The 24,898-nt window shown below is 44.5% G+C and overlaps 1 protein-coding gene across 6 annotated transcripts in view; it reads left to right on the top strand.

Moving 5' to 3' along the window:
- The window catches only part of C4H1orf226 (chromosome 4 C1orf226 homolog), a 342,511-nt gene that overhangs the window by 60,256 nt on the left and 257,357 nt on the right, over window positions 1-24,898 (top strand). For 5 of the 6 annotated variants that reach the window (XR_002343371.1, XR_002343372.1, XR_002343370.1 and 2 more), the window contains one exon: window positions 21,460-21,531. Coding sequence is in view for 3 of the 6 variants with exons in the window: in XM_021089504.1 (XP_020945163.1) it covers window positions 21,460-21,531 (72 nt within the window). In the remaining 3 variants the exon portion in view is untranslated. Of the gene's footprint in view, window positions 1-4,623; window positions 4,849-21,459; window positions 21,532-24,898 lie in introns of all 6 variants that reach the window. The other variant, XM_021089506.1, reaches the window with a different exon arrangement.

Here is a 24,898-nt window from a genome sequence, read left to right as displayed (position 1 = left end):
CCCTTCAATTAATGTTTTTAAGATTTATCGTATTGATTTGACTAAGTATTAATTATTGAAATCTGGGCACATGATCCCCTACCCCACCCCCTTGCCCTTATTTTTATCTACCCTCTTCTCATTCTTTGAATACCTACTGTGTACCCAGGACTGGGCTGAATACAAATGCAAGACAGTGCCCTTTTCCTTATTTGTCTTCAGTCTTATAAATTGCTCCAGCCTACTGGAAGACAGAGCCAACCGCCTACTGAAAGACAGAACCAACAGCGGTTTTCGAAATGAAAATGTCAAATTAGAAGCTCAGATTCTGTCTTCCTGGTGATACTCTGGGGTTGCTCTCTCATTTTTCCACTGCTTTTCATTTATGTTTCTTTGCTTCCATGTTGCAGAGGTCAGTAAATGGTTATTTCTTACCTTTTACAGGTGAGACATTTGAAGTCAGGTGACTTGCCAAAGGTCAAGGAGACAAGCTGTTAGGAAGAACCACAGGAGGAGGCTTGTTTTTATGTGTTTTTTCTTTTTTTCCTTCAGTTGCTTCTCAGCTGGCATAGCATGAAGGGAGCTGCCTTTGAGCAGGCAAAAGTTCCTCTCGGCCTTCCTGGGATGAGTACTGCATCCTGGGACTTTAGGAAGAGGCAGATCATGTTGGGCCAACCAGAGTGCAGGTCGCAGTGCAGAGTTCTGGGCTGCTGCGAAGCAATCAGTGATGCAGGTGAAAGTGTCTTGGCCTTGGGCACGAGGATTCTGAGATTCTGAACAACTTGAAACTTGACCTCTGAATCTCTGTCCTGCCTTCAGTCCTCACTGGCCTTGGTTTTGGTAATAGAGGAGGGAGCTGAGAGGCTGGAGTTCTTCTTCCTTTGCTTCTTTCACTTGGTCACTGATAAATGCTCTGCCACAGATCAGGAGTCATGGCATGATTTGCACTTTACACAGTCTCCTGCAGCAGTGCCACTCCCGACATTGTCTATCTGTGTACCTCCCCTTGGTCAGTTTCAGCCCCTCAGCTACATTGATAAGTCCATTCAAATTCTGGGCCATTCCTGCTACCCTGAGCCATTTGTCCCTCTGCACTTCTGCAGTGCTATTGATTTTCCGTTTGCATGCAGTTTAACTAGATTTGGATTGGCGTGTGCCTCTGGATGCTTTTCTGTCTATTGATCTGATTTAATGGTACCCATCACCATAGTTTCTAAGAGTGCTGTCTGGAAGCAACACAGTATGTTGCTAACTATTTTTTGCTTTAAAGCCAAGGCGGTTGGGTGACTCAAGAAGCATTAGAGGTAAAGCAGATAGCTCTGTTTTCTTTTTAAAAGTCTATGTATGAGGACCTTTTCTTGCCCTTTCTCTGCTTGCTTGCCCTTCCTTCTTTCCTTCCTTCCTTTCTTTTTCTTTCTGCTTTTTAGGGCTGCACCCATGGCATATAGATGTTCCAGGCTAGGGGTCGAATGGGCCTATGCCACAGCCACACAGGATCTCAGCTGCATCTTTGAGCTACACCTTTGAGCTACACCATGGCTCCTGACAACACCGAATCCTTAACCCACTGTGTGAGGCCAGGGGTCAAACGTGCATTCTCATGGATGCTAGTCAGATTTGTTAATCACCTTTTTTTTTTGGCTTTATTTCTGACTCCATTTCTCTGCTTGTTCAGTTGCCTGCCCCCATTCTGCTGTCCGATTAATCAAAAACCTGTGCCTTCTCCCTCTGTGGTTGCTCAGCATCTCTCCTGTGCCTTAGCATATGCATATGCAACACATAATTCTGTCTCTGTTATATATATACACACAGATTGCACCTTCCCTTAGGGTCCCTCAGCTTCCTCCCCGTCTATGAATCCACAGATAGAACACCTGAAGGAAAGTCCCAACAGCTGTGGATTGGCCTGGAGCATGTGTCTAAGCATATATATATGTGTCTGTGAGAGAGGGAATATATATAAATGTGTAAGTGGGGAGTCCTGGTGTGGCCAGTGGAACCAGTATCTGTTTCTCACATCAAATGCTGCATGTAACCTGAGGGAACAGAATGCAATGGACAACTCCTTTGAGTTTTCTTTGGCCATGCAATGTATTGATTTGGTAAATAACTCTAGTTAATAGAACAAATATACTCGGTGTATTAGTAGCCAGTTACCTCAAAATTTAGCAGCTTAAAACAGCCATAATCATTAATTATATCACATAGTTTCTGTGGGTCAAGTTTTTAGAAGCTGCTTAGCTGGTGGTTCTTGATCCAAGTGTCTTGGGAGAGTGCAGTCAAGATGTTGGCTGGGCGGTTGTCATTTGAAGATGTGACTAGGCTGGAGCATCTAATTCCAGGATGACTCACTTGTACGGCTGGCAGATTGGAGCTGGCTCTTGGCAGGAGGCATTGGTTCCTTGCCTTGTGGACCTGCCCATGGAGCTGTTTGGCTGTCTTCACAACATGGAAGTTGGCTTCCCCTAGAGCAAGTGAACTGAGAGAGAGAGGTGGAAGCTGTAAGGTCTTTAAAACCCAGCTACGGAAGTCACGCCCAGTCACAACGTCTTACTGGTTACTTGAGTCAGCCTGTTCACACTTAGTGGGAACTACACAGGGGTGTGAATACCAGGAGAGGAGAGTCATTGAGGGCCATCCTCGAGGCTGGCTGCCACACACCAAAATCTCAATGACTTATGTCGGTGTGTATTTCAGACCTCACAGTCCTGTGTGGGGGAGGGGGCTTTGTTACATGCAGTTGTTTGGGGACCCAGGTTCTTTCCATCATGTCATTCTGGCCTTCTCTAGGGTCTCAGTTGTCCTCTGTTCATCTGAGGATGAAAAAGACAGCAAGGATTTCCTGTGGGAGTCCTTTTTAATCATCAGGCTTGGGGTGGTGAATGTCACTTCTGTTCACATTTCCTTGGCCAGAACTCATAGGATCTCACAAGGAAGGTTGAAAAATGTCACCAAACTGTGTTTTTAGTAAGGTGAAGAGAACATGAATATTGGTGTAGGGATTCTGCCACATTTCACCAAATCGTAGAACCTGTGGTCAAGACTCTGTGTTATTCAGGAAGGACAAATATCAGCTGAATAGACTGGTGGTGCCCATGAGAGCCAGTCAGCAAATCCTCCTGCATTCCCTCAGGACATTCTTCATAACCAGCACCCTTGGGCTGACTCTGGTGGGGCAGCTGGGCAGTAAGCCAAGGAGAGATGGGAGGCCATGACATCTCCAGCATTTCCGGGCTCTTCGCAGAAGAGCTTCCAGAGCTGCACTCTGTTTGCTTTACATGTTATCTTAATTTTCTCACCAAATCATCCACTTAGGTATTATCTCCACTTTACAGAGGAGGAAATTGAGACTCAGTGAGGGTGAGTAACTCTCCTGAGACGCCCTCCCACAGTCAATATGTGGCAATGTTGAAATTCAGACCCTTTCTACTCCACCAGCCTGCTTCTGAGCTGTCCCTAAGGAAACCAACAGCACTAGCAGCCCAGTGATGCTCTGCAGTGGCAGTGTTGGGTCATGGCATCTTGAGAATAGTCTCTTCCTTTCCAGGGGAGAGGAGAGGTACTGTCCAAAGACAGTCCCTAAGCTGAGCACATAGCTCTGTATCCTGGGAGCAGGTAGGGCTATAGCAAGGTTCGGAAGAGTCTGTGGTCCACAGCCCAGAAAGTCTGGTGCTTTGGCTTGGTTTAGCTCCCTTCTTATGCCTCTGACTGTACCTCTTGCTCCCTATAGTGGGCAGGGACCTGGTGCCAACATCACCCCTGTATTATAACACTGTCACCCATCACTCTTGTAGGGCTTCATACTTTTTCAATATACATTCACAGTGGTCACTTCTTTGAGTCTCACCAGCACTCTACAAGGATAGGAAGGACAGGTATTCTTGCTCACGTTTAGGAAGGCTGCAGCCCAGAGAGGTTAGTGTCTCCTCTTGGGCAGTGGGGCAGTGGTGATGATGGGGTACGTGGTTTTCCTTTGGTTTGGTTTTGTAAATGTAGGAAGAGTGGCCCTAGAAGATAAGACTTTGTGGTAATGAGTGGGGGGAGTGGGGATCGTTCTTGAAATTTGTACATAAATACATTGGTATTAATATGTATTTATTAATCATTATTATGCCCTTGAGTAGTATTTTTATTTGCCTATTCCCCTCCCCAACCCTGGCTCCTCCCCATCCATCCTGGGCGGATGACAGAGGAATAATGGAGGAGCTGGCATGGCTGAATGTCACTTTTCAGAGGGCATCCTTTTAACTCTGGCAAGATGGGGCCTGAGGTTTGGCATCCTGTCTGCCTGGGAGACATCCCAAGGGACTCGTCGTCTTCTCTCAGCACCTATTTCAACCTTCCTTTTCTATAGCTTTACCTGATTGGAGGCATTAAGTAGGCCCTTCTTTAAGAGAGGTTGCGTACTTAGCTGGCAAGGCAGCTAGCACCTGTAGTACCCTTGGTAGGTCAGGAGTGTTTCACCATCTGGCTAGTGAAACCGGGTTGGAGGGGAGGGGAAATTGCAAACAGCTAGGATGGGGGTTTGTGCAGGATGTGGAACTTGCGGTGCTAAAACCAGGACAGCCCCAGGCAAATCAAGATGGCTGGGGTTCCTGGTTGACTTTCACCCCTGCCACCCTTGCCCCTTTTTCTGTACCCTAGGAACCTTGTGCCTCTTGATGGGTGAGCATCTGGCAGGAGGCTCCTTTGTGGATGAGGGCACTGGTTCAGAATGCACCATTTCCCTGTGCCCCAGTGGCTGCCTCTCAGCCCATCCTGGCTTTTGGCCTCCTCCTCTCCCTAGTTCTCTCCAAACCTCGAAGAGCTCCAAGGATGAGATGGACACCTGACAGCAACATCTAAACAATTTGTTTAGCTCTGTAGTAGGTAAGCTGAATCTTTTCCTCTTCACAAAAATCTTTATTAAAATATACATTTCTCCTTGAAGAAAAAAATTTGCAGGCAAATCTGAACCTATGCTGTGCTTCGTTGGCATCTCAGGATGGCACATAAGCAGTGTGCTTTGAGGTTTGCCTTTTAGGTCAGGTGTGGTACAGTCTTACTTTTGTTTTCTAAAGCATTTCTCCATGTCCCAAAGAAGAACTTTGCTTGCATTTGCAACCTCTTCTGCCCATGCCCTGGACCACTTCCTTCTCCCTAACTCTGCACTTGTATTCATTTAAAGTCCTTCAGAAATAATTTCCAAACCTACTTCTTTATTAGAATGGAGCTTGTTTATTCCTTGCTATCATTTTTTCCCTTTACAGTCTCTTTTCTTCTTGCCTCCCTGATCTTTAGCAAATAAAAGTACTCTGTGCTTTTTTTCTATAAAGAAATAGAGCTCTGGTGAGATACTATATGCTTTTCCTACAAGGTTTGATTTAATTTCTGTGATAACCCTGAAGGGTTCCATTTCACAGATGAAGAAGAGGTGCAGGGAGGTTGACCAGCCGGCTGAAATTCATAGCCCTGCTTAAAAGTGGCAGAACTGGGATTGAGACGTCTCACCTGCTTCTATCATAGTGTTATTTTAGAGTGTTGGCTTGGAAGCCAGGACACCTGGGTCATAGTCTTATTTGGACTTTGTAACTACCTGGGTGACCTTGAGCAAACAATTGATCATTGGACAGCAGTCTCCTGCCTTGTTGGACTCAAACAAAAGGTGGGACTGAAAGACTTTGGAGTTACCTTCCAGGGCTAAAGTCTTGCTTTTGCATCATTTCTTCTCTCGGGGAAACTGTCTTTACAGTCCATGTGTACCTCTCTTTTCTGCCTCCTTTCCCTGGGTAGCCTTGTAGACTCTTCTCTTTGACTGGAGTTCTTCGATTAGCCTTGTGACTTTTCATACCCTCTTTCCCTCCACCTTTTGGTGAGAGGAGTTGTTGCTGTGACTTTGGATTCCTCAGACTTCCTGCTTCCTATAGCTCACCTAGATGACCATATAGCCAAAAAATCATTGCAGAAGTATTTGCTGTTTTGAGGTGGTGGTGATGATTAACCACTCAGCTATGAGAACTGCTGGGTGGATCACAATGGGAAGTTGGGTAATAAGATGGAGGCTCAGCAGTCTGGGACTGCCTGAAGGTAGGTAAAGAACCAGATAACATCTTAAGGGAGATTCTTAACAACAGGAAAAGCTACTATCTGTTTATTTTTGTTTGATGTGCGAGACATTGAACTAGGGGTTGAAGATACAGTGGTGACAACTCCATGCCATCTAGTTACTGCAGTCTAGTTAAAGGAGACATAGTTCATAAAAGAAGCAAACAATTCTAAACGCACAACTCTGATAAGTGAAACCAGGTGTAACCGGGAGGACTAACCTGGACAAGGAGCTGAAAGAAGATATAAGTGCCCAGCACTTTATTTATATGCTTATCTCATGTAGTCTTTATGATGGTTCTGTAAGGGGGGTAGTCTGTTGCCCATTTTATAGAAGAAGAAATGAAGCTCAGACTTCAATCCAGATCTAACTTTAAAGCCCAAGTTCTTTATTCTATACTTCACAACACCTGTAAGAGTCTTTAATCCCAGCCTCTGTGATTCTCTGTGCAGGACCATGGCACAGAATAGATGGAAGCTTCTATGTTGTGACTTGAAGCTATAGCTAAAAGGCATCTCTGTCCTCACATATTCACTCTACCAATCGGATACTCAGTGCTAGAAACTCTGGATAGTGAAGAGCCTTTGAGGATATTTAGTTTTTGTGATGCTCATAAGGTATGAGTGTGTCATCTGGCTGGGGTAGTAAATTAGGACATTGGCTCTCAGTGTTGTCCTAGTTTGTCTAGTTAGTTGTGTGGGAAATGGATGGAGATGAGGGACTTAGAACATAGGACAGGGAAGTTTTGGTGGGGAAGGAGTGGAGGCAGGGAAAGAAATTGCCCAGAGGATTAGTACTACACTGGGAGGAGGACTAGAAACAGTGTACCTGAAAAGATGAGGAATGGGACCACGTGTGAGAGGTGAAAGGTCACTAGAGACAAACTTTGCTTCCGCGGATCTTATTAAATGTCATAGCGATCACTGTTCAGAATTTCCTCCTTCCAAGATATGAAGTGCATCATATTACTTTTTTCAGCTGTTGTGTGGGCCAAAGGAACCGGTATTTATTTTCTGTTATACACGGGCTAGATAGCAGTTCAGCCTAGTGGCTGAGTCAAGGGTAGATTGACTCATGGCTCTACCTGGAGTTCTTGAACCTGTTGCTGCTCAGGGTTTAATTGCCATCAAGGTGAAAGCTCAGCCTGTTGGTTTGGCCTCATGAGCAGCTCTTTAACTTTTCTCTTGCTCTCGCTCTTCTCCTGCTCATGTACCTTATTTCTTTGAAACTTACCCTCTTTTTAAACCGTCTTTTCTTTATGTCTTAGCCTGTCAGAGGACATGCATGGTAAAGCTTAGCAGAGCTGGTAGCACCTGGGACACCTTTTTTTCCCCCTGTTTTTTTAGGGTTGCACCTGTGGCATATGGAAGTCCCCAGACTAGGGGTTGAATCAGAGCTGCAGCTGCCAGCCTACACCACAGGCACAGCAACACAGGATCTGAGCCAAATCTGTGATCTATGCCACATCTTGCGGCTGCGCCGGATCCTTAACCCCCTGAGTGAGGCTAAGGGTTGAACGCACATCCTCATGGATACTACTTGTGTTCTTAACCCCCTGAGCCACAACAGGAACTCCCAGGCCACCTTTTTGAGAATAGTGAAGCCTTATCCATAATAAGGCTTTGAACTCTAAAATTGTGAAGAGCTATAAGGTATAGAACAGAAGGCCCGTGGGTGCCAGGGTGATGAGAAATATCTTTACATGTTTGAGAGTAGAGTCTGAATCTTTATGGAGGGCAGTTTTAGCTTGCCATGGGGGAGAGCTGTTGTCTGAGGTAGTAATCTCATCATCAGTGGTGGTATTTAAGCAAAGGCTGGTTAATGCCTTGGCAGGGATGTATAGAAGCGATTAAACTTTCAGATGTGTGTGGAGGGGTTGGGGTGTCAGACAGTGTGATCTATGTTTACTGTCCCTTCGAACCCTGAAATTCTACTTCCTTAATCTCACCGTAACACAACTTGTTCATTCGTTTTTCCCTTTTAGTTTCCAAATATGGGAATTTTTAAGTTAGAAAATGTATAATGTGTTATTTTACCTTTTTTTCTTGGTGTGCCTTAAAAATATATTCCTGCCTGGAAGTTTGGTACTGTTTGTATTTTGGGGTCACCCAAGTGAGCCCGGTTTACCCAGGCAGTCACGGAAATGGCATGGTGTTTGCACTCTGCTCTAGATGCTTCAGTATGATACAGAAATTTTTTTTTTTGTCTTTTGTCTTTTGTTGTTGTTGTTGCTATTTCTTGGGCCGCTCCCGTGGCATATGGAGGTTCCCAGGCTAGGGGTTGAATCGGAGCTGTAGCCACCAGCCTACGCCAGAACCATAGCAACGAGGGATCCGAGCCGCATCTGCAACCTACACCACAGCTCACGGCAACGCCGGATCGTTAACCCACTGAGCAAGGGCAGGGACCGAACCCGCAACCTCATGGTTCCTAGTCGGATTCGTTAACCACTGCGCCACGACGGGAACTCCTGATACAGAAATTTATTTTGTGAGCTTCTGTTCAACTTTACTGCATTGGAGAGTAGGAATATGAAATGGGATTGCTAATACAATATAGAAAATACAGGAATTGTAAATGGGAGTTTTTTACAATATAGAAAAAAATCATTTTCTGGGTGGGAGAGAAATATATCTTTTAGAACTAGAACTAAAATTCAGTATAGGTATAGCTCAGTTTTCTCCCAAGGGTTATTTATTTGGTGAACACAAGAATCTTGATGACAAGCAGCAATACAGAAAGGCCCAGCAGAGAGATTTGAGCAGCCAGAATGGATGCTGAATTTCATAGCCTTATGTTGAAGGAGAGTGCTCAGAATCCAATTTGGTTGCGGTTGTACTTTCTTGTCCACAAGCAAACCAGAGGGAGGAGAGTTATTGTGTTGTTTTTTAAATAACAGCTTTATTGAGATATAATACACATACTGTAAAATTCACCTAATAAGTATGTACAGTTCAGTGGTTTTTAGTATATTCACATAGTTGTGTGACCACTATGTATCTGATTGCAGAACATTTTCAGCCTCTCTAAAGAAAAACTTGTACCATTAGTGGTCATTTTCCCAATACCTGGCAATCACTAACCCACTTCCTATTTGTATGGATTTCCTATTCTGGACACCTTCAATAAATAGAATTGTATAATTAATATGTAGCCTTTTATATTCCAGCTTCTTTGATTTAGCTTGATGTTTTCAAAGTTCATCCATATTGTAGTATGTATCAGCACTTCATTCCTTTTTATTGTCAAATAATGTTGTATGAATATGCCACATTTTCTTTTTCCATTCATCCATGGGTGTACATTTGCATTGTTTCCATTTTTTGGCTATCACACATAGTACTGATACAAACATTCATGTTTAAGTTTTTGCGTAGCCATATGTCTTCCTTGCTCTTGGGCATAAACCTGGCAATGGAATTTCTGGTTTATACCTTAACTCTGTTTAACTTTTTGAGGATCTGTCAAGCTTTTCCAAAGTGGCTGCACTATTTCCTACCACAGAATATGAAGATTCCCGTTTTTTCACATCCTTGTCAGCACTTGTTATTGTGTCTTTTTAAAAAATTTTAGCTATTCTACTAGATATGAAGTATATCATTGTGGCTTTGATTTGTGTTTCCCTGATGAGTAATGGCTGAACATCTTTTCAAGTTCTTATTGGCCATTTGTGTATCTGCTGGGGAGAAGAGAGGGGCTGGAGTTTCCGTCCAATCTCAATGGCCAGTGACTGAATCAATTATGTCTATATAATAGAATCTCCATGAAAGTCCTCAACAGTGGGGTTTGGGGAGGTTCCAGGTTGGCACTGGGAGGGCGATGTGCCCAGAGAGGCTCTCCAGAACTCTATTCTCCTTCCCACGTACTTTGCCCTGTGCATCTCTTCACCTGGCTGTTCATTTGTATTTTTTCTAATAATTCAGTACTAGTAAGTGAGGTGTTTCCCAGAGTTCTGGGAAATTATAGCAAATTATCGAACCTGAGAGGGGTCATAGGAACCCGTAATTTTTGGCTGATGGTCCAAAGTATGGGAGGCCTCAGACCTGTGATTAGCATCTGAGGTGGAAGGGCAGTCTTGTGGGATGGAGCCTTTAAATGGAGTCTGTGCTAACTCTGGGTAGTTAGTGTCAGAAATGAGTTAGCTTATAGGATACCCAGTTGGTGTTGCAGAAGTGGAGAATTCTGTGGTGGGAAAAACCCACCCATTTGATATCAGAAGTGCTGGTAGTAAAAATAGTTTATAGATTTTTAACAGATCAAACTGAACTTGTAGATCAATTGGGGGAAATATTGCCATCTTAACAGTATTAAGTCTGAACAACGAACGTAGGAAGTCTATTAATTTATGTTGTCTTAAATTTCTTTCAATTAAGATTTGTAATTTTCAGTGTACATCTCAAATTTATTCCTATGCATTTTACTCTTTTTGAATACTACAATGTGCTGTTGTGAATAGAATTGTTTCCTTAACTTTTGAACTCATTCAAAAATTGGTTCTAATAAGGGCGTGTGTATGTTCCTTAGGATTTTCTATAGAAAGATCATGTTGTCTGTGAATAGAGATAGTTTTGCTACTGCTTTTTTCAGTCTGGATGCCTTTTGTTTCTTTTCTTACCTAATTTCACTGGCTAGGACTTGGAGATCAATGTTGAATTGAAGTGTTGATGAGTGTGAACATCTTTGACTTGGTCCTGATCTTCGAGAAAAAGCATTCAGTCCTTTATTTTTAATATGATGTTGGCCTGGATTTTTGTAGATGCTTTTTATTAGGTTGAGGAAGTTCTCTTCCATTGGTAATTTGTTGAGTGTTTTCATCATGAAAGAATATTGCTTTTTTGTTACTTTATGTCTCTTAGGAAGATCATATATGGTCTTTGTCTTTTTATTCTATTAATATGGTATGGTACATTAATTGATTTTTCATATGCTGAGCCAGTCTTGCATTCTTGGGATAAATTCTACTTGGTCATTGTATATAATCCTTTTTATATGTTGTTAGATTTGTCTTGCTAGTACTTGTTTGTACTTGAGGATTTGGTGACGGTTGTTAAAGGCGGAAGCATACATGGCATATTATTACCATTCTTGCTGCTAACAGTGTAGAAAGCTTTAGAAAAATCCCAAAAAATCAGCCTCAAAGGCTCAAAATGCAGAGTAGTAACCTGGAGACATTTCTCAAGGAGTCATTGCTGATACTAGCTTATATTAATTGATGTATGTAATGGTTATTATGAATCTTGAAGAAATACGTTTGATTCTAATTCAGAGTCTCAATTCTTAGGGAAGAGTATAATATATTTTAGGACAATTTCTAGTCAAGAAAGAGAAAAGAGAGAAGGGAAAAAGTTGGTGATTTAATAGGGGTGCATGCCAGTTATCTGGAAATTTTACTTGGTTGTGGGCTTTCGTTCATTGATAAAAGACCATTGTACTTGAGAGTCTGTATCCCCAACTCCAGGAAGGTTTTTCTGGTCAGATTATTCATCTGAAGGGAAGTGTGTGACAAGGTATTTACCTCAAACTGAGCCTATCTTGTGAGGTTCTGTGAGCAGTGTCATAGGGAGCCATTCCTGCTGGGGGTGCTGGTCATGGTGGTGGGGAGTCTCTCCATGTCTGTGTGGTTTGGTTACTGGTGACACTCTCTGATCAGGCCCTTCATCCCTTCCCTCCTATTTGAGCCTCTGCCTGTTTGGGTTGAATTCTCACTTTCATCCTCCCCTTAACTCCATTCCCTTTTTTTTAAATGGCTGCACCTGCAGCATATGGACGTTCCCAGGCTAGGGGTTGAATTGGAGCTGCAGCTGAAGCTTCTTACGTCACAGTCATGGCACAGCCAGATCTGAGCTGCATCTGCACCTACACAGCAGCTTGTGGCAATGCCAGATCCTTAACCCACTGAGCAAGGTCAGGGATTGAACCTGCATCCTCACAGACACTATGTGGAGTTCTTAACCCACTGAGCCACAAGTGGAGCTCCCTCCCTTCCATTTTGGATCACCTTGTTTTATGCACAATTGTTAGTCTAAGAGAATCCAAGAGGGCATTATTGTAAAGTGACAAATTTGGCATCTTCAAGTCTTGTTGGCCTACAAAGCAAGAGGTTTGATATAAAGAACATCATCTTTTTATATGATATTTTAAAAACTTTACTTTGACCTTCCTTATCTAATTTTGTTTCTTGTGACAGCCTTGACTTAGAGGCAGTACAGATACTAGCTATATAGCCTGTGGATGAAACAGGTTCGGAGAGTTGAAGTACTTAGAATTTAGCAGGTATAGAGTGTTGGTGCTGGGAGGCCCCTCTCTAATGTCATCCTGAGGTCTTCTCATCACTGTGCTTCTTCAGTTTCCTGGTCCTCTCCAATAGTGGAGTAATTTTTTCCTTCCTTCAGTGTCACTGCTCCATTTTCATAATGAACATCTTCAGTCCCATCCCCAAAAGCATTCAGTGAATCAGCGATGATCTCCCTTTTTCTACAAATCTTTATTCCCTGCAATTTTTCATTGGTTTGTTTTTGACCCCTTAATCATTCTGGTATCTGCACACAGGCTTCCTTGTCCAGCTCAATTTGAGTTTAATGTTGTGAACCAGGCCTTGTTGGAGCACTGGTGTATGTTCGCCCGGACTGCTTATTTCCTACTGTAATTTTGGTGCGTCAGTGCAGGGTAGGGAAACCCACTTTGGTTCTGATTCTGCCACTGACAAACTATATCCTGTTCTCTTTGAGCCTCAGGTTTTCCTTCTGTAAATTGAAGTGTTAGGTCAAATGACCTTTAAGGCCAATTAAGCGCTGCAGTTAGGTCTGACCTTCCTATGATTTCATCATGTTCCTTGTTGATTGCTCCATTCCTGGCTTACCTGGTGGCTTTACTGGAGATGATTTCATCATCATGGAACGTCAGTGTTTCTCTTTGCCTCTCACCATGCCTTGGGCTTCCCCCTTTTCCTTTTTTTTCCTAAGGCAAATAACCTGCTGCCACGTAAGCATCCCAGGTGAGTGAGTGGGGTGGAAAACGCTCCCTGATCAGAATGTAGCCCTAGTAGCCTCTGCTCCACACTTGCATCTAATGCAACCCAGAGATCTTAACTGCCGAGCTAAAGGCTTTCATTCAAGAGCTAATAGTTGGAAGACCTGAACAGGCTTTCTGTCTTAACTGCTTTTTTCTTTCCTCTTTGCTGTATCAGTCAGAGGCTTCATAATAAGAAAAATAATCAAGCCAATCCATCTAAGCTTTTGCTTATGGAGACTAAAAGAACCCAAAGAGGCAGCCTCTCCGTGGGCACATTGAATGGTTCGGTCTTACCCTCTGTGTGTTTTAGAGAATCGCAGGGCATTAGCTGCATAAAGACAAGTCACCACAATTATTTATTTTGCACCCAGCCCCTTAATGTTGAGGAGCAGGAAGGATTCTGCTGTGATCTCTGGCACATTCATTGGCCCCCGCTGAGCCCCTGATCAATAGTGACACAGTTACATCAGATGGCCTTCAAATAGTACTTCCTTTTTCAGATGGGCTGGGAGAGAGAGGAAGAAATATAAGTGCCTCATTCCTCTTAGACTACAAATAAATAAAGATGTGGTGTGCAGCTGCATTTCAAGCATTTTGGAAGCTTTTCTGGTGTGTGAGTGTTGGGGGGGGCGGTTCGGGAGAGAAGAGGGGAGAGGAAAACCTGCACTGAGGCCTCTGTCTTGTTGCAGGCGGGGGTAAGGACCCCAGTAAAACTTCTAGGTCCCCGCTCCCTGTCCTGCTCACCTCTGCACCTGGAGAGCAGACTTCAGAAGTGGGGAGTGGGAACCCTCGAGGCCACTTTTCTCTTTTTCGTCCCCTCCCCCCAGAGCACTTAGTAGAAGGTCATTGGCTGAGTGAGTGCCCTGGAATCTGGGGCCACTGCTGCCGCTGCAGTTAATGCTGCTTTGTTTCATGCTAAATGAGGCGAGAACTTTCACCCAGGTCACATTCATAATCCTGCTCAGCAGGACGCTCAGCTGTGCACCAAGAGCAGTTTCTGCAGGCCAGGAAGAACTGGAGCAGTTGTGCTGGCTTGGAGTGGGGAGAATGGGATTTTTGACTCCAGTTCTGCCCTGAACTGTGTCCTTGGGCAAGTCATGGAACTTCTGTGGGTGGCAATTGCCTCTCACTCATTCAGTAGATAATTTGAGTCTTACTCTGCCAGGCAGGCCCTGTTCTAAGGGCTGGAAATGCAGGAATATGAGGGCAAGGTCCCAGACCTCAGGGAGCTTCCATCTGTTGGGGAAGGCAGATAGTGACCATGCAAATGAGGCAAACCCCTAAGTGCAAATCACTGTGTTAAATACTGGGAAGGAAACAAGGCAGTCTGAGAAAGAGTAACTTTAGATGGAATCATAATGGCGAACATTTATTAAGCGCTGGCAGGATACCCAGCTGTGCTAAATGCTTTTCATATGTTCTTCCTTAATCTTTCTTTTGCGACATAACCTTGGACATGATTCCTAAGGTTTCTTCTGGGTTTGAAATTGCTTGCTCCTATGATACCAAGGTTTTAGCAGATGTCAGGACAGAGGATTGGTTAAGGAACTAACTCAGATGGGCACATCACAGGTGGTAAATTCTAGATATAAGCAGAATATCAGATTTCCTACTGCTCGTGTGTATTTTCTGAGAGAGGACACAGTGTGGCCGGAAGACCTGAAGGGTTTGAGAAGGTAGGCAGGGTGACGGAATGGAAGCCAAGCCAGGTTTGGGACCTGAAGGGCGAGCGTTGATAAGGATGCAGGCAGCAGGGAGGGTCCAGGAGGGAGGAGAACACGCCCCTCTTCTGCCATCTGCTGACTGCTTCGGGTTGCGTTGTCCACCTCTGTAGTAAGAGGGTTGTCTTCTTGAACCTCATTTGGAAATGCTTTGGGCTGAGGCTGTGGAACTGAGAAGTTTCCAGAGAGAAGATGTGAGCTGGGAATCCCAAGATCCCGGGACCTTTACATTGTGCCCATTTATGAAGGCCCTGTCCATTTACCCCAGGAGAGTGTGACGCTGTGGTCTTTCCCCGGGCCTTGCCTGCATTAGCCAGTCAGTGAGGTTCTAATTGTGCCATGACATGAGATCCTGCTCTCTGAAGAGTATATTTTTTTTCTTAAAGAGTTGACGTGACTGATCTTTAATCCTAAATCTACCTCCTGAGCCGAGCAGCTGCTGGACTTCTCAGAGTCTCACGCACGTGTGCAGTTTGGGGGTCACTGAAGACCTGGGTGGGGTTTATACATGATTTGGGATCTCCCTTTCTGCCAGGGATTCCTGCTCACTTTCAGGCTTCTCTGGCTATTCCAGTTTCTGGGGACCATCTCCCCAGGCCATCTGAATGAGCATTTTGGCCCAAGTTCCAGCCAGCCTGTGTTGCACTTGGGCGATTGTGCTGTTGGGCAGAACTGTGCAAACCAGGTCTTACCTAGTGCAGTCCTCTCCTGAAGGGTAGATTCCAGTCTCTGCCTGCTTTTGGTCTCTCTCCAGTGCCTTCAAAGTTATTTTTATTATTTCAGTTAATGGACTTTGTTTTTCAGAGAGGTTTTAGGGTTACAGAAAATTGAGTAGCAAGGACATAGTTCCCATATACCCCCTCACCCCCCCTCACGTTCCCCTATGATTAACATCTTGCACTAGTGTGTGCCCTGGAATCTGGGGTTGATTTGTGGTAGTGCATTTGTTACAATTGATGAGCCAAATATTGATAAATTATTATTAAGTAATGTCCATGGTTTATATGTATCCATAGTTCATTCTTTGTACATTTTAAGCAGTTATTATTTTTTTAAATAACTTGTCCAGAGTTTATTGGAGGCCTAGTCTGAGGATACTCATTTCTTCATCATTATCACAAGCTGAATCATCTGATGCATTTCTTTTTGATTCATGCATGAGCTTTGCCCTGGTCTCTGGACGCACGTGACAGAAACCTTGTAAATAAAGGGAGCCCCCTGAGGAGGGTGAGGGCAGAAAGCCTAACAAGTTGTTGGGTGGCGAGGGTATTCATGACTGTGTTAAGCTGTTAAGTCTTGCTGCTTTGAGTGTTGGGATTCGTGTAACCAGGAAACACTACAGTTTAGTTTATCACTGTCTTTAGAGGTTCATCTCCAGAAAATAGGGTGGAAATAAGAAAATGAAAAAACCAAAACAAAAAACCCTCCAAAACCCCCCAACTTCATGAGGTATTAATTTACCACCAAGACTGAGGTTGTCCGGAAACTTAGAGCGAATATCGGAAGTCCTTTGGTTAACCTTATTTGCAGTTAACTCCTGCTTGTCTGGAAGATGTAGCCACAGATAGAACGGACACAGATGATCTCCTCTCTTGCTTACTCAGTGTAATTTACATCTGCCTTCTAGTTTTTTTTTTTTTTTTTCTTTCTAGATGGTAATAAAAAAGAAGCAGGCTCTGATATTTTAAAATTTCTTTACCTTATTCCCCCTTTAAGCTCTCTGGTAGATATTCTGAATAGAGGCTCTGTGGCATTTCATAGTAGGGATTCCTAGAAGACAGACACAGAAGTCCTAAGTCTTACCAAGTGCCAGGTGATTAAAAATCCACCAACAGAAAGGTTGGATAAGCCAGGAATTGCTTGTGCTACAATAAGAACTTCTGGCTTAGGTCCATTTCAGATACTGGGTAAAAGTCAGGAAAGTTTATGGAATCACAATGGAGTGGGATGGTTGACTGGAAAAAGCAGGCTGATGCCTGTGATGCTGGAACACCAGGCAGGCTCTAGGGCTTGAGGCCTCTTTGTCTGCCCCTTCTCAGAGTAGAGATTCTCCCATGAGCACTTGGGTTCATCCTTGGATATGCTAGTCAGGTATGTTTTGAGTACCTCCTATGTGCCTGGACCTCAACTAGGCATGGTCAACCAGTATGAATAAAACATGTACCTAGCCACATGCTATAAAAGAACTGTAGGGAGTTATGGGATTCAGTCATATAAGCACCTCACCTTCCCTAGAGGTCAGCAAAAGGAGCTCAAAGTGGCGGTACAGATCCATGGGATTGGGGAGAGAAGTGGTTAGAAGAAGAGCATCCTTACACAGGGAAGAGGATGTGAGAAGATTTGATGTGTTTGAGGACCATCTGAATAATGCAGAGGCCAGGAGTGCAAGAAGAAACTGCATCATGTGGGCTGTGTCGGCCAGGCCGAGGGTTTGGTCGTCTTTAGAGCAGTTGGAAGCAAGCAGAGGGTTCCTAAGCCAGAGAGGTACCACAATCTGATTTGTATTTGAAAGAGATCACTGATAGCCTAGGGAAGAGTGGTTTGGAGGGGGCCAGGGTGGGGACAGTCGAGAAACCAGTGAGGAGGTCTTTGTGTAGATTAGGGGAGAGAGAAAGGTTTTCTGGGATCAGGTAGTGGAAGCATCTCTGGAAAGGTGGAAGAGAGAGGATTGATAGGTCAGGTTGCCGATTAGCTCTGATGGCTAAGGGAGAGGCACATTCAGGGATGACTCCCTGGTTGCAGGCTTGAGTACTTGATGGATGGACTGGGGGCTGTTAATCATAATGAGAAAGGCAAAGGGAGGAGCATGACCTGGAGGGTAGAGGGGAAGAAAGCAGGAGTTCCCATTCTGGAAATTATTCCTCTGATTCCCAGATCTTGAGTCAACCCACCTCTGTTGTCCCAGGAGCCCCCTGGATCCCAGTGTCCTGCAAAAGAGGCAGATGAAGGGGGTGCCATGTCTGAATGATAACATGTTCATCCTGTGTCAGCCTTTGACTGAAGGCAGGGCATTAGTTTTGACCCATTCCTGTAGAAGGTGACAGAAGCCTGGGTGTCTGAAGGTTGTTAGTTAAGCAGGTGGATGAGGATCAGGCCTGGGAGCCAGTTTTCCAATCTTGGAGGTGCTGGCGCTAGGTTCAGTTTGCCAGGGAAATGATGATGAGCTTAACCATTGAAGTGGAATGGTTGGAAGAAGCACCTGGAAGGTGGGTCTGGTCTCAGGCTGTGTCTTAAACTTTGCCCTAAATGGAGCCTCAGGATGGACTGAAGTTAGTTGTGGAGCTGCTGATGGTGAGTTATCGAGCTACTCTTTTTGTTGTGAGGTTAGACAGGTACACAATGGCAGTAATCACTTATCATACCCTATAGTTTTACCCTGAGGGGTGGGCTTTCTGACCCCTCCCTGGCTTCTCTGTGGCTTCGCTTTTTGATTGATGGTTAGTGTGGATATTTAGCTTTTGAACCCTCCTTTGTGTTTCCTTTTTAGTGGTTAGGTCCTCACCTACAGCGTATGGAAATTCCCAGGCTAAGGGTTGAATTGGAGCTGCCATTACGGGCCTACACCTCAGCCATAACACAGGATCTGAGCAGTGTATGTGACCTAGGCCACAGCTCAGAGCAATGTCAGATCCTTAACATACTGAGCAAGGCCAGGGATTGAACCCACATCCGCATGGATACTAGTCGGGTTCTTAACCCACTGAGCCACATCAAAAACTTCCAAGCTTCCTTTTGATTTCCTTGAATAACCTTCAGGTACAGCTCTGGTCGAGATGATAGACTGCTCCAGACTCATTCTCAGATTTGGATTTTATCACATGATGGGAAGGAAGATGAGTGAGTGTGTGGTGTGAATATGAGTGGGATGTGTTAGTGTGGGATGACTGTGTGCATGCTTTGTGTGGGGTGTGTGAGATGAGTGTGTATGCGGGAGGGGAGTGACTTGTATGACGTGTGAAGTGTGTGAGCATGTGTGCATGTAGGTGTGTGGTGCATGCGTGCACAATACCAGCTTGGCTGATGGCGTGCAGGGGACACTGATAGGGTGAATATGTTAGGTGTCCTTACATGAGCGCCTTCATGTGCAGAATGCTGCTCCCTTGTTAGGAAGCCTTGTCCAAAGCTAGGAAGCCACCTCTCTGCTCTCTCTGTGTTGCTTCCATTCTCTCTGTACCCTGACTGCTTTGGGAGACCCAGTTTAGCAGCACCCCTTCCTGAGGAGGGATGGGGATAGGTCCCCTCTGGGTATTTGCATTTGGGCCCACTTGTGGATGTTACCGAGTAGCAAGCCCTTGCCTGGGGTCACAGGGGTCAGTGTGGGAGGACCGTACAGTCCCCCAGGTTCACCTGTCACAGGTGACCTTGCTCGGACTCGAGGTCCTGGCTCTCATGTGGTGGCAGAGGGAACACAAACCCTGAAGGCGTGATTGCTAGATCAGTGCTGACTGCTCAGAGTTCAGGGCAGGAGCCATCAGGCGTGCAGCATTTGGGAGAGGGAGCATGGAAACTGCCCCCGGCTGGGGGTGGTACTTCGAAGTTGGTCAGTCACAAACCAGGCCTTGCGTCATTCCTGGCTGTGTGGGTCACTGACATGCTGACAGACTGTGGGGCCTCAGCAGAGCTCAGAGGGGAGAAATGCCAGCCATGGTTAAACTGACAGTATGCTTAGAGCCTTTGGTTGAGGGGGCTGTTTACTTGGCTGTGGTGAGGCTGTCCATTGGGTCCGGATTGCAGTGTGCTCCCTGCTTACTATGGGCTGCTTGGAATCGCCGTCTTCAGTGCATTGCACAAACTGACTGGATCGATCATAGGGGAAATCCTTTCCCAGTATTTTGTTTTTGAAAACCTCCTCACTGGGGCCAGCCTTAGTTCCCAATTTTATGAAGAACCTTCTGTTCCTGAAACCACAGGAAATATGTTTCCTGCAGAAATGACTCTCTTGCTCTTATCTTCAGTTAATGCAATCTTTGGTTGGGTAGACTTTTAAATTACCCTGGGGCTGTTAATTTCTAGGCTATCCCCTGGGCTATTTTATATAATGTTTGTGTAAAAAGAGAAGGCAAATCCCAGTTGGTCAGTGTGGAATGGGATGGGGTCTTTGAAGGAACTCCAATAGTATGTGCTTAATAAGTGTTGGGTTGTCCTCTTTGCTTGTTTCATCCTGCTAAGTAATGATATCTAGAAATTATCTATAAATTGTATCCAGCCATCCCACTTGTAGGAATGCAGCCTTAAGGGCTTTGGATGATCTCGAAGGTGTATAGATGAAGTGGTTTGTGGCGAAAGATGTCCAAGTTAAACTTAAATTCAAAAAATCAGGGAGTTCCCGTCGTGGCGCAGTGGTTAACAAATCTGACTAGGAACCGTAAGGTTGCGGGTTCGATCCCTGGCCTTGCTCAGTGGGTTAAGGATCCGGCGTTGCCGTGAGCTGTGGTGTAGGTTGCAGACGCGGCTCGGATCCCGCGTTGGTGTGGCTCTGGCGTAGGCCAGTGGCTACAGCTCCGATTCGACCCCTAGCCTGGGAACCTCCATATGCTGCGGGAGCGGCCCTAGAAATGGCAAAAAAGCCAAAAAAAAAGAAAAAAAAAAATCGGGTTGCAGAACAATGTAAGTAGTGTGAACCTTTTTACATAAGAGACATTTCCCTGTCTATGAATATATATGTCCATCAATATACAAAAAGTGATGTACGTTGGACAGTGGGGCACTTTATTCTTTTGCTCTGTATATTTCTGCATTATTTGAAATAGTATCCAGCAAGAAATTATTCATATATTAAACAACGTACAGGTCATTTGGTTTTGAAAATAACTAAAAAGTCTAATCAGGTTAAAAGTTTTAATACCTAACCAGTTTATTCCTTTCCTCCATTTCGGAAATTACTCATGTGTGAGGTCTCAATAACATCCAGGGCTTACTTAGTGAAGTTCCATTAATTAAAAAAGAATTATGTATTCTTTTTTTATTCTTTGGGGCTGCTTTAATATGTGCAAAGCCTATTTCTCTAGGAGATTTATCCCTTATTTCATTTAATCTTTACCAAAATCCCATTTTCCAGATGAGGAAACTGAGACAAAGACAAAATAACTACTTGCCACAAAAGGTAGTGGTGGGAGATTCTTCCTGCCCAAGTCTTTCTGGTTCAGAAACCTGCTTGTTTAAACATAGTGCTTGGCTGCATCTCTAAGAACAAGATGAAAAAGGAAGCTGTCTCTTGTTTTGCTTATTTTATTTTATTTTTTGTCTTTTCTAGGGCCGTACCCATGGCATATGGAGGTTCCCATGCTGAGGGTCTAATCAGAGCTGAAGTCACCAGTCTACACCAGAGCCACAGCAATGCCAGATCTGAGCCGCATCTGTGACCTACACCACAGCTCACGGCAACGCTGGATCCTTAACCACTGAGTGAGGCCAGGCATCGAACCCACAACCTCGAGGTTCCTAGTCAGATTCATTAACCACTGAGCCATTAAACTCCTTCTTGTTTTGCTTTTTATAAAGTTAGAAGTAGTTTCTAAACACAGCATCCTTTTGGCTCTTAATTTCCTCATCCATAAAATGCAAAGATGAACTGGCTGACCTCGAAAGGTCTTTCTAGCATAATAGTCCATTAGTGACACTTGCCATCCCTATTCTCAACGAATGTTTGCTTCTTCCCCACAGTATGTAGGAAGCCTGGATGTGCCGAGGCCCAACAGCAGAGTGGAGATCGTGGCTGCCATGCGCAGGATCCGGGTGAGTGACTGGAGGTGGGGCTGTGTGAGCTGGAACTCCAGCATCCTACCTGCTTACCCTTTTGGAAGGTACTGGAGATGCCGACATGGATAGCTGCATCCTTTGCGAACTCCAGACCCATCTCCTTACACTGTCCAGGGAAGCAATTCTGAGTTAGGTGGTTGATCAAGGTTAAAACGGATATGACGGTTGGAGGGCTACCACCCTCCCTGTCTTGTGACCTGCTGCTTCTCAAGCTGAGACACATGTTACCCTTGAGGATGTGAGAGAGACTTGGTGAAGTATCTGTTTTTATCCAAGGATTTTAGGGAAAAGGTTTAGGAATTAGCTGATAATTGGCTTAAAGCATTTAAAAAGTAAAAGCATTTTGTGGCACATGAAGATTTACTTACATTTCTAAGAACAAATGTGGAATTTGAGCAAAATTTCTTTAGTTGGTTGCTTTAGGTTCTAGATGTGTGTGCATTTTCCTCCACCGTTTCAGATACTCTTCAAGAGTTTGGTCAACTTTCCAACCCATTGCTTTCTGAGTCTGGTATGTAGAACAGCGATTAAATAAAAATTAAGTTGTCTTCTGATCACGGTGCAGGAATTTGCCCATGTGCTCTGTTATGAAACAAGAAGTTAGATTTGTGCATTTCAGAGGTGGGGTTGGGATTGGTCAAATGAGTTGTCATGACTTTTGGAGAGAATTGGTGTTGGAGGTGGCTGGATTGGTCATCCTGGATGCAGCTTGGTTTGGTCTCTTTGTCTTCTAGAAGAATCTACTCACCTCAGGGGAAAACATATAGCAGTTGTTGGGAGCTTCATGTTTCTTTTTGCTAATTTTACTTTCAGTCAATTCGTCTGAGCAACAGAAATCTCAATTCGGTGGCAGCAATTTGGGGAAGAAAATTAGTATGTTTGCTTTTGTTTCTCTAAGCAGTTCATCAGTGTAATAAAATAATCTTTTCATTGCTTTGGCCTTCCCAGTCCTTCAGCGTTCTTTATTGTTAAGTTGAATTTGTTGAAACTAGTATTAAATACAACAATACTCTTTTTCATGGACATAGGAATGATTCACTTCAAAGCACTTTCATGTGAGTTCATTTAATGTAACCAGCTGTGAAGTGGGGGGTCATGTTACCCTCATTTTCTAGATTAAAGTTAGACTCAGTCACAGGAGTCTAGACATGGTAGGCATGGGGCCTGATTGCAGCTCTCCACTTGGTCTTGGGAAGACATGCAAAATGCATCGCCCCTTTGGCTTCAGGCCTGGCATTCAGTACTCCCAGGCCTCTTCTCTTCCTCACCTTCCCACTCGGAGAGAAAGCACCAGGGCCTCAGCTGGGCTGTTGCCCTTGAATGGGTTGCTGCTCTCACCACAGTTGTCACCATTGCTGCTGTGATAAGGACTGGACCTGGAGCTGGCCTGTCCTTGGGGTTTCTACCAAAAAAGTCACTTTCTAATTCATACTTGACTAAGACAGGGAATATGTTGTTGCTAATATCACTGTCATTATTAGACATATCTTTATTAATAATAGCAGCTATTAATCATAGGAGCTGCTATTCAGCATTTACTATGTGATAGGTGCTTTATTAGGCCCTTTCATATTGATAAAATGGTTTCTTTTTCTTTCTTTTTTTTTTTTTTGTTGTCTTTTTGGGGCCATACCTGTGGCACATGGGGTTCCCAGGCTAGGGGTCGAATTGGAGCTGTAGCTGCCAGCCTACACCACAGCCACAGCAACGCCAGATCTGAGCTACACTGGTGACCTACACCATAGCTCACGGCAATGCTGGATCCTTAACCCACTGAGCGAGGCCAGGGGTCAAACCTGCAACCTCATGGTTCCTAGTTGGATTCGTTTCCACTGCGCCACAACAGGAAATCTATATTGGTATCATGTTATTTATTGTTTGCAACTACTCTAGCTGAGGTGAGGGTATTATTGTTAACATTTTGTAGATGAGAAAACGGAAGTCTGGAGTGCTCAGTAATTAATTCTAGATCAAACTGGTGTCAGGAGTTGGAGCGGGATTCACACTTTTCTAATTTGGGTGATGACCCCAGCTGGACAACCTAAAGGCTGGGGCGTGGAACTTGCACAGGGGGGCATTCAGTGTCAGAAATAGAACTTTGTAGAAGGAGCAGAAGTATAGGAAAACATCGCCTCAAAGCAACGGAGGATCAGGGTGTGTGGTGGGGCTGGCCATGCTTGGGATCTGGAGCGCTTTGGGGCTGGAGTAGGGCCTCTGTCTCCTTTTCCCTCATCACCTGTCAGCCTGATGGCCATGTGCCAGTGGCTCTGTTCCTTATGACCTGCTTCCAGTGCTTAATGAGCAGCTCATTAAGTTAGAGGGAGAAATTAATTGGCCAGAAAGCTGTTTGGTCTGGCTGTCCAGTCATTTGTTTAGTCTGGCCACCAATAAGAACTCTGAGTGTGTGTTTTACCCTGAACCCCCCAATTCACTGCTTGGTTCAGGCTGCTATTTTCTTTTCTTCTCTCCCTTTCAAAAGCTGTTTAGGCGGTAATTACAGTTGTCAAGAACTAGGGCATGGGATTTCTGGGTAAAGGACTGTTCCTGACTTTGTCCTTTTGTGTTGAACGTTGACAGGCTAACGTCAGATAGGACATAGCGGAGTTTGGTTCCTGGATTCACAGAGCAGCGGCTCTTCTCCTCTCTGAGAGATGCAGTTACCATGAGGATCACGGGGCCTTAGGTCTGTGAAACATGTCATGCCTCACCAGGCCCTCTAGACGTCAGTTTCCCCCCAGTCCTCTCTGGAGCCCTGTACAGGACAGTGGGTATAGCAGTGCAGATGGCCTCTGTTTCACAGAGAGGGAAGGACTCAAGAGTGAGGGACCCGCCTGAGGGGGGCCAGATTCACCTTCTGAGTTGGGGCTGCAGCAGGTGTATGGATTCCTGTGCCTGCCCCAGGACCACACCCAGGGTGTTGACTCTGAGCTAAATATATCATCCGTTGATTTGACTGATGTTTTTCCTCTTTTCCTCTGCCTATTTCTCACTGGTTCTCTCACCGTACAGATTTTCTTTTAAAGTTTATATTATCTATCTTTGGCATCTTTTTCCTTTTTTTTTTTTTTTTAGTGTGCTTTCAAAGATTTTTTTTTTCTCCCCAGTGGCTGATAACACATCATATATTTAACTGTTTAAAAGTGTATAACTCAGTGGTTTGAAGTCTATTTACATGATTGGGTAAAAGATCACTCTAAAATGTTATCTTGCAAAACTGATACTCTGTATCGATTACATGCTAATTCTCCCACCCTCTTCCCCCAGCCCTTGGCCACCATCTTTACATTTTCTGTTTCTATGATTTTGATTACTCAAAACTTCATCTGTGTGGAATCATACTGTA

The sequence above is a fragment of the Sus scrofa genome, chromosome 4, assembly GCF_000003025.6.
Source record: "Sus scrofa isolate TJ Tabasco breed Duroc chromosome 4, Sscrofa11.1, whole genome shotgun sequence".
Lineage (NCBI taxonomy): Eukaryota > Metazoa > Chordata > Mammalia > Artiodactyla > Suidae > Sus > Sus scrofa.
The sequence above is the reverse complement of the archived record's forward strand: the minus strand, read 5'-3'. Positions and strand labels throughout refer to the sequence as shown.